The following is a 10000-nucleotide window of genomic DNA, read 5'->3' as shown; positions in this document are numbered from 1 at the left end:
ACTTAAACATTGATCCGCCATACACACATAACATGCAATACATTTCATGATCATTGCCAAAACTGTAGCACCATTTCAAAAATCACTATTACAAACCAAACGGTATGAGGTCTTCTCTTTTCCCATGTTTAAATAGCAAGGCCTATGAAACAACAGCAAGCCATCAATCACTTTAGGCCATTAGAAATTCAAATTCGACTTTACAAAATAAAAAATAATTAATTTACTTAATAATTAAGGTCTGGATAATGGCTGAAAAACAGATAAAACCCAACATCATCTTTAATTATTATTTCAATTTCTTAACTATAACACTCGCAACTGAAGATGATCGAAGATCGATCGAAACATGTCTTGTTTAAACATCAAAGGTGTTGTTCATTATTTACGAATTATTATTAAATTTTATACCATGACAATATTCATTTTAAATGTGTCCCTTGTGAGATTCACATGTTCAATGAATCACCACAGTATGAATCCCCAAACTGTTTTTCGGTCATGTTGTACATGTGTAGCACATACATGTACAGTGTACATGACATTGTATTAGGTGCAGCAAGAAAATGAATGATATCTCACCAATGTTGTTAAGATCCCTGTCAGTAACAGCACTCCCTTCATTGTCTCTTCTGGTTACAAAAGAAATTTAAATTTGAAGCAAAAGATTGAAGAATAGGAATGAAATTTCCAAAAAAAACAGAAAAGAGATGCATGAAAATAAACTTGGTTACATGAATATTAAGGCCATAGTTTTAACCTCTTACTAATTATAACCCAGCGTGAGGGCCGTTCTGGGGAATATTTTGCTCAAGATTGTGGCAGTACAGACCTCGCAGCACTTGGTCCGCAGAGAAACGACCAAGGGCCAATATTTCCCAGTACAGTACCAAGCAAGTGAGGTGAGTAAGTTGTTTATTATATGGCATTGTTTTCCTGTGAGCAATCTGACACTTCTCCGCTTGGTGAACGTTCATAATCTTTGTCTTCTATGGGTCAGCCAACTTTGAACGGTACCTAAATTCTGCTTCCTATTAAATTGTACTACAGTTGTGATGAAAAAATTAAATTCCTCTTTTTTGAAACATTTTGTGTTTCCCTCAACTTGAATTTCCCAGGAAATAAACCATTTCCTTGGTAATGGTCTGTACTGTAAAATCCCGACCAAACCAGCCAATAAGAGTGCTCCACTTAGCCTGAGAATTGTTTGCCATAAAAGAATCTTAAATAATTCATACCATTTGCATTCTCCATGTTGACCAGAGACCAGTCAAGATATTCAGCCAATCTCTCTTTCTTCACATCTGGTCTGGTAACAAACCTGCCCAAGAAAGCTGTACATAAGACCTGACAATTCAATTGACAGACTTCAGATAAAGGAAAGTAATCCTCTGAAATAATTATTGACCCCAGACCAATGCCTTTAAGAATTTTATGCCCTTTACCACTCTGTCTTTGAATGGTGGCCACCAATGACAATAATTAACATAGTCTGGCATTAGTTTTTTTAAGTGGACCTATTCTTGCTTCACTAAACCAGCTCCTGTTGATTCAAGAGTCAAATCATCTGGCTTTAAAAAATGTAAAATTTATTTAAGCATCACTTAAGTACTCTTATGACGGAAAGGGTTAACACTACCATGCTTGCATTATATTTCTAGAAAATTCATAGAATATTTTCAATGACAGTAAGTGCCAACAGTGATCAGCATATTATTACCAACAGTAGAGTGTAAATCATCTTACTTTGAAATGACTAATGCTGCAGCATCTCTGGACTTATCAGTGACTGCTAAATATGCCTGAAAAATATGAACAAGCCACAACAAACAAGAACAGTAACTTTTTAACTTTTTCTTTCGAAAATCTATAGAGTGCTCCTGCAAGGCCTTATTCACCTCTAGGAATAAATATGTAAAGAAATACACATTAATTATCGTATTCATAATTGACAGAGTCCACACATCTCTTTAAAGAATTGTGAGTGCAAATTTTGTTGTGGATACCTTTGCTGTTTCCAAAATTCTTTCTACCACAGGTCTGCGTCTCTCTAACCCAGAAGCTACTTCTTTATTCAGACCATCAAAGCGTGCCATGTCAAATGGTATCATACACACTATTGACAGCCACAACAGCAACACATATCGTGCCTCCCAAGTCTGTAATTAACAGAATCCAAGTCTGAGTTCAAATTAATGCAATTATAACCAGTCAAATTAGAAGGGATTTTCATGAAACTGTCCTCGTAATACATCACAAAATTTTGGTTTTACCAAAGGAGTCCAATTGAATAACTAACATTTTAAGCATCATCAGCAGAGTGAATTTGGTCAGAGAGAAAAATTATCAATTGAAGGAAAGAAATACTGTAATATATTAAAAACTCTACTATGCAAATTTGCAGCCTCTTCAATTAAACCTAATATTCTAGCACACGGGACTGTGTGACTTGCAACTGTTGGCAAAAAAAGTTCTTAAAAGAAATCAAGTCAAGGATTCAAACAAATAGGTTCACTTGAGTAGAATAAAAAGCTACCCTGCACTTGAGTAGAATAAAAAGGTACACTGCAGGGAGACTGCAGATGGATTGGAATTGGGAGTCAGAATAGATTGAGGTGAAGCTAGAGAATTGCAATTTAAAAGAATCATATTGTACGAACAGTACATGTAATAGGGGACTAGCAACCCTTCCTCTAAAAGTATAATCATCATCTTAATTACCTCATGGTCTTGTGGGTTCTGTAGCGAGAGCATCCCAAGAACTGGTTCAACATCAGCCACTTCATGAGCAAAAAGGCGCACTACATATTTTGGGCCCCTAACCTTAATCGCACCAAAAAAGAAGAACTGTAAGTAAGAACTTCAATGTTATGGGCAAATCAAAACAGTTGTAATAGTGTAAAATTGAGACACTGAGGTAAACAAAATTAAGTGTTTCCAGTGAGTCCGGTCATCAAGTTGTTTAAAGCTATTCCCTGTGCTCCAGAAATGTTCCTTCCCGTGTGAATAAATAGGCAACCAATCAGCTGTCATGTAGAATATCTCTCGAGGTGGCTGAACATAGTTTTTCCGCAGTCAGTGGTATTCATTGAAGACCAGCACGGATTTTGAAAAACAAAACAAGTATTCAGTAAATGAAATGGTGACAATAGAACCCACTGGAAACTCGGAAAAATCCTAGCCCCAGATGGGATTCGAATCCCATCTGGGGCTCCTTTGCATAACAAAAGCAATGTTTGTAAATAGATTTCTTCCCTATAAAATTTAGAAATATCATGGACCCATCTGACAGACCTTTGTAATAAGGTAAAGATACTTGAAGGCTTGGCGAATTACTTTGCTCGGATTTGATGAATCACGGACAAGGTGTTGCAATTTCTGTACAAGAGATTCTAAGATAAAAAGGCAAATGACGTTAGAATCCCTTTACTTGTCAAAATGGGTAGACAAAAATAACATTAAGCCTTTAAGCAACAGTAATATTGTAGAATGCCCAGACACTTAATTGCATGCGAATAGATTGTATACCTTTTTCTAGAAGGAAGCTAAAAGAAGACGAAAGTGGTCAGGTATTTAAAAATTTGCTTCGAAAAATGAATCCAGTAGTACAATAATTATTATTATTATACATTGGTGTCACAAGCTTGATTTTGATTGGCTATAAGCACGCAGCTAATTCTTGCTTGCGCTGTTTCTCTTACGTCATACCTACAAACAATAGATTTTGTATATGTAGAATTGACGTCATACCTACAGACAATAGTTTTATGCATGCAGAAGTGACGTCACCTAACACACTAACCAGCAGTTCGATCAGTTTTGTCATGGGGGAGCTCAGCTCAGGAATATGCATAATAAAACAATTATTGAATTCAGTTTTCGCACGTTAGCGATAATTATCAAGGCCTCAATTGTGTTATCCGCCTCAGCCTTCGGCTTCAGCAGATAAAACAAACTTTGGCCTTGATAATAGGCCATTTTACAGTTGTTTGCTCTGCGACCTAGCCTTTTTATCATGCAAATTGTGTTGTTGTAATTCTAATTAGTCCGTATTAACATTACAAAAGCACGGAGGTTTGTATCAAAACAGGGTCACCGGCAGCCTCGCTTCCATTCGTAGGCCAGGTAACTTAGCTACAACTGTAAAATGGTCTATTATCGCTAACATGCTCAACCTCATCCAATAATTGTTAATTGTTATAATATAATTAAAAGAGCTCTGGAATTCACGCATGGCTCTCGAGCTTTTTGCAAAATAATAAATCAAATAACAAATCTTGACTCACCTAAGTGAGGGTCTAGTAAATGCGGTTGCTCTTGGTATTTATTTAGTATTACTAAAAAGACAATAACAAAAAACACAATTTATGCAAATAAATTAAATAGATAAAATCGGGAAAATGACCAAACCTACCAATAAAGCGTTCCTCTGAAGCCTCAAGCAAGATATCATGATGGCATATCGATCCGATGGACTCGATTAACGTTATTACTTCTTGTAATTCAGCAAAATTATCTAGTCTATGTGTCAATCCTGCCTCCTCCTTATCAGCCGCCATTTTTTTGTCTCGTGCTCAGTCCTTCCGCAACGTTGTCTCCTTGACGTCAGCGACGTCCAAGGTAAGCGCTACATGACGGACAAAAAAGCCAAAACCCCTTGCATCTCTGCCAATTCTAGGGAGAATCTTCTGACCCTAGTACGTGCATTTATTACAAGCAGGCTAGATTATTGCAATACTCTGCTTTATGGCGTCCCAGAGGAACAAATCTCGAAATTACAACGCGTTCAAAATGCCGCTGCAAGGTTAATTAGTTATGGACATTGGGAAATATTCCCATATTACTCTTGCTTTGTATGATTTACATTGGCTAACACTTCACGCGCGAATTTATTTTAAGATTCTGCTGCTGGCGTGTAAAGTCATCCACGAGCAAGCTCCCGCTTATCTGTCCAGTTTAGTGTCGGTAAAATCCAAATCTTTTTATAGTTTACGTTCCAACTGTAGTACCCTTTTTGCTCCCCCTAAAGGCCAGATGCTGGTAACTCTTGGAGGGCGTTCATTTCAGGCGGCCGTACCTCAATTATGGAACGCCCTACCGCCAAGTCATTCAGTAGTGCCGAAAATAATCGTAGTGCTCTCAAGTAACCAAGAACTAAGCACCCAGAGCCAAGCACCAAGCTTTTGTCTTGATCATCATCAACGCGATGGTACCGCGGGCGGTTGCAACTAGAATATTTACATTTCAAAATTGACGGAACAACACGTGTTCGATGAGTTGTGAAAATTCACAAGTCAAATGTTTAAGCATAAAAAAGGGAAATTTACGCAAGCTCAAGCCAAATTCTTAAAACACAAGATTAAAAATGGATACAGAGACGGTACCGCTGGTACCTCTCTGGAACCTTTGCCGGAACCGCCGCAACGCGACGGGAGATGCCAAGATAGATTTCAGGTAGGGGGTGTTTTCATGATACCAGAGCGACTTTCGTTGACTCCTGTTCCCAGTTGTGGTTTTGTATGCGTTTACGTGATACAACCAGAAAATGTCAGATCGGCGTTATTTCACCCCGGTTGCTGCACCGGAGAGAGGATTCCATTCCGTCTCGAAATCACCCAGTAGTGCCACGTAAGCGAAGAACGATGACCACTTGTTTCAATTCGGTTTATGTGGAGCTCCACTGATGCAGGTGGACTGGAACGGATAGCGCATGGACAATGTTTGTTTTTCAATATATCCCTTCATGACATTTAGACGATTTGACATCACTTTATAGTCAGCCGGTACATGTTGTCTCATGTAAGCACTTACTTAGCTCCTGACAGTCAATGAGGATCGAAACGAGGAAGAGAAATGATGTAGGCGGTCCCTTTACTAGTCCAGCTTGTTTTTGGTTCAGTTTTGAGCATTACTTATTTTGACAATATGCTCGTTGTATTTACCATAACCTACCCAAACTCTTTTGGTGTTTGCGAATGCAAATCACGCAATAATGATGAAATAACAATAATAGCCAGTGCAATTGACCTTTATATAGATAGACTTGTTTATTGTAACCTTTTGCAGCAAAAAAATGAGCCCGATTACAGTAGTAAACCAAAAACAACGGCTTAGTCCGAAGCATACGGAACGAAGCGAACGCGACTCGATCGCGTTCAGTGGTAGGCCGAAGACAGAATCGAGTCGGACAATTCAGCTACTCGGAATTAGGGAAAGATAGGATTACCCTGGCGAATATCCGGCTCTATCTTTCCTGTCGTACCTATTCTATTTACTCTTGTACAGATTGTTTTTCAATAGGTGCCGATTAAAAGCGAAAATTGTAAAGTTTGAATTTTTGGCTTGTTCGTTAGGATGCAACCATAAAAGTCTTTCTAACCACTCATTAGGACCAAAGTTTCATTTCCGTTAAAGGTGTTTTCGTTGAATGGTCGTGTTACGGAACACGATCACTTTGAAGACATCCAACCCGCTTATTTCTAGAAAAAACAGTGTTATTACTTCACACGAGATTATCAAAAAAATTGTACATTCCTGTGAAAACAAATTTAGCTGAGCCACTGTTTCACAGGCAGGCGAGTTTCCAAGAAAATGACTTTGAATACCCACCAAATGAAGTGCGGTGCCTTTTTTAATTATCCAACTAAAGGACATTTTCAAAGCAAAAATAGCGTATTTTTTACTTGCATAATGATTGTGTAACTACATTTCCAAGATGATAATGGGAAGAAGCATTCATTTGTTTGAACAACTTGAAAGACCTCCTTTCCTTTGTTTCACGTAGTAGGAAGGCTTTTGGTGCATTGCGCAATTTAAGACTTTTCAAACCTTAAGAACTTTTTGCGCTTTTTAAATCGGAAATGAAACACGCATTTGTTAAAATATACGAAGCACGACTAAGCAGCTTAACTTGATCCTTACTGAACGTAATTCAAAAGTAGAAAGTAGGCCGATATCCCGGGCAAACAAAAGCGTTGAAATTGTAAAATGAAATAATACATTTTTCATAAACACAGCTTTATTCACCAATACACAAACCTACGGTTTTGTCATTTCTGCAAATTTACGCTATCATGGATTGTCGCAGACAGCTTACATTAACAGAGACACAAAAGAATAATTATATGCACTTAACTTAGAGTACGTGAGCTTAATTTAAAAAGAAAAAAAAAACTGACGGAAAAGGTGTGACAGTCGCGCCAATTGACGCAATAGAGGTGGGCGAAATTCTGCCACTTTTTCAAATGTTTGTGAGCGGCCCACATTTTATATGAAATGGAGAAATGATTGTCGAATTAGGCAATGCGATTTATCACTCTTGGGTGTCTTTTGATGATTTACACGGTAGCGTCTCCATGATTTTGATTAAAACTATGACGACTTCTTAGCGGTAGTCATTACGTTTTCAGTTACGTAAAACAGTTTTTCGTACAATAGACTTTACTCTTACGCGGATTTCCCTGATTCTCCAACAATAAACGAACGGATTTAGGGAAGAGTTCAAGAAGATCACAACGGTTGTTAAGTTTGTCGCCAAGACAACTGATACATTGTAACCAAGGAAAGCAACGGCTAATAAAGAACAAAAATATGGAATGTAACAAGCTACTAAAAAGACAAAAACATACAACATACTGTTTACTGATCTTTTGTACTGTAACATGTGTAAATTGTTTCGTTTATGTCCACTGGATCTCTTGCGACTAGCAATCTTCGTTTTTAAAACTTTCATAGTCCAGTAAATTCTCAAGTAACACAACAAACTAGTGATCATGCTGAGGAAACCAATGAAAATGGCGCTGATCTTGTTAACCCTGATGTTCCACATACGAGAAATCGCCCAGATAACACTGCCAATCCACACGAATGTCAGTGCTGTGGTGAACTTTTTTCCAGTTACCACTAAACGGTACCTTCCTCCATAATGTAGAGCAAAGTATCTGTCAATGCTTATTGCTGTTATGGTCATAAAGGAAACCGAGCAGAAGAAATAAGCCACTGTTGCATATATAGGTTGAATTGAGCAAAATAAATTCAGATCGTCTTGGAGCACTCCAGTGCCAGTTGCAATTTGCAAAGGCTGCGCGATCATCCCCACACCAAAATCTGAAAAGGCTAAGCTGTAAAAAATAGCTTTAGTCGACGAATGAATGGAGCGGCATTGAAACAAGGCAATTAATATGGCGGCGTTCCCGAAGACGGCAACAACGGATAAAGCAGCGTTTATAGAACAGATAAAAACGGTCCAGCGCCTTCGATACTCTTTGATGAACATATATTCTTGAAAATCTTGTTCTGAGCAAAAATAACTCTTGTTAACGTTCATGATAGAAAAAAGTGACGTTGCTTGAACCAGCTGGGACAGCACAAAAATCTTCAGTTTAACCGGCCCCTTTTTAATTTGGCGTGTTGAAAAAATCGGCTTAAATTTCAAAGTCGTTTTCACAGAGAAGAAAAGAAAAACCTTTTACGTGATAATTCTCTTGTATCAACATTAATGTGGTAATTTGAATCCTGAAGTGACAGTATAGTATTTAAATATAGCCAAAACCAAATCAGTACAATTCCAGCTTTATTTTAGACGTATTTGCGTCCATTTTAAGCAGATATATGATGGTGATAAAGAAATTAACTGGATACTGCTGAGCCTTTTTTTTAAAAAAATGTTTTCAGTCTTTAATTCGACGGCATGCAGCCTGAAAATCATCCCCAAAAAATTCCTATTTGAATCCGTGTGACTGATATAATTGATATAAAAAACTAAAATTCTTTCCACAAAACATCAAATACGTTCAGACTGTAATTCAAGACATTTTCCGGAACAAAACTTTAATTGTCATTTTTCCATGGTAATATGAGTTTAACTACAACCTTGAACCGATTTCAAGTTATCATGACCTTCACATTAACGCGGAACATAATTTCTTCTGAAGTTAAACAATTTTGATTTTTTAAAGTAATTTAATCTCGACCCAAGTCGAAGCTTATGGGCAAGCAGTGACATTTATTGAACCAATAACTATAGATCGTTTTCACTGTCACGCAATAAAAAAATAAATCGAAAACCATCCAGTGGAAAAAGTCAAGAATTCGTGATGTTGTAGAAGATAAATGAAGAAGACACTTCTCCAAGTTTTAGGCCTGTGCGTTTCCCCAAACTTCAAATATTCGTCGAAATGTTTCGCAGAAATTTACAGAGCCCAGTATGAAAACGCCATGTTGGTGCACATCTGTGGTGCACCAATATGGCGGCCGGAAAATAGTGTCAACATCTGTTACTTACTTTGGCTATCTAGGCGAGTGATCATCTGTACTGAACAGACAGCTATTTACCTAAGCACTTTTCCTAATGCTTTAAATTCTAAAAAGGCTCAAAACCATGAGATAAATATATATTTCTCAATAAACTCGATCGTCGCCTCGTGTCACGCACCGCTATAACTCAGAAATTCAAAATGCTCAGGTTTCCAAACGAAGCACACTATTGAGCTTTAAAATTGCAAATGGATACAAATTTACCGCCTCTTATGCCTGATGAGGATAAAAACTTTCGTGGCTCTTTAGTTTTGGATTTTAGAAAATGATGACGTCACGTGAAAACGATCTATAATTTCTTCAGGGAAATTAATTATCAGAGAAACTGAATTACTCTCGTTTATTTAACTTCCATTCCCTAGAGGGCTGCTTTTCACTAGTGATTCAGGCATTAACTTTTTACGACAAAAACACTAATCGACGACAGTAGTGCACTACAGATTGGTACATCTCCATAAGTTGTTTATACAAAAAAATCTGTTAGGGGGAGTTTATTGGTCTATCTCCTATCTCACAGAGAATTGTAAATCGCCATGAAATCGATGTAATGATGTGCGGTATATAAATCCTTACCATTACCATGATTACTAAACTAGTTATAGCTGTCGCTAAAGTGCCAACGAGCCAAGCTTGCGTGATCTGGCGGCTGCAAACATCACGCGGCGTACTCGTGCGGCACTCTCAT

General features: G+C 37.7%; 2 protein-coding genes across 3 annotated transcripts in view; both read right to left on the bottom strand.

Annotated features, from left to right (window-relative positions):
• LOC138059904 (tubulin-specific chaperone D-like) overlaps positions 1 to 5679 on the bottom strand; it is a 27177-nt gene extending 21498 nt beyond the window's left edge. Inside the window, exons 1-9 of one of the 2 annotated variants that reach the window (XM_068905558.1) lie at positions 4415 to 5679; positions 4287 to 4337; positions 3295 to 3392; positions 2722 to 2823; positions 2007 to 2159; positions 1747 to 1802; positions 1239 to 1321; positions 583 to 632; positions 97 to 142 (exon numbers count right to left, since the gene is read on the bottom strand). In XM_068905558.1, coding sequence (XP_068761659.1) covers positions 97 to 142; positions 583 to 632; positions 1239 to 1321; positions 1747 to 1802; positions 2007 to 2159; positions 2722 to 2823; positions 3295 to 3392; positions 4287 to 4337; positions 4415 to 4559 — 784 coding nt within the window. In that variant the 5' untranslated portion in view covers positions 4560 to 5679. The remainder of the gene's footprint in view (positions 1 to 96; positions 143 to 582; positions 633 to 1238; positions 1322 to 1746; positions 1803 to 2006; positions 2160 to 2721; positions 2824 to 3294; positions 3393 to 4286; positions 4338 to 4414) is intronic. The other variant, XM_068905557.1, reaches the window with a different exon arrangement.
• Positions 5680 to 7000: 1321 nt separating this feature from the next.
• LOC138059278 (trace amine-associated receptor 7d-like) lies at positions 7001 to 8437 on the bottom strand. Its single transcript, XM_068904846.1, has one exon. It carries the CDS (start codon positions 8324 to 8326, stop codon positions 7406 to 7408), a length of 921 nt encoding a protein of 306 aa, XP_068760947.1. The 5' UTR covers positions 8327 to 8437; the 3' UTR covers positions 7001 to 7405.
• Between the last annotated feature and the right edge of the window lie 1563 nt (positions 8438 to 10000).

Source organism: Montipora capricornis, chromosome 8 (assembly GCF_036669925.1).
Source record: "Montipora capricornis isolate CH-2021 chromosome 8, ASM3666992v2, whole genome shotgun sequence".
Classification (NCBI taxonomy): domain Eukaryota; kingdom Metazoa; phylum Cnidaria; class Anthozoa; order Scleractinia; family Acroporidae; genus Montipora; species Montipora capricornis.
Note: the sequence above shows the minus strand (reverse complement) of the source record. Positions and strands in the feature narration are given on the sequence as shown.

Coding starts and splice junctions, on each gene's coding strand:
- LOC138059278 (XM_068904846.1), bottom strand. CDS start 8,326: ATGAACGTTAACAAGAGTTATTTTTGCTCAGAACAAGATTTTCAAGAA.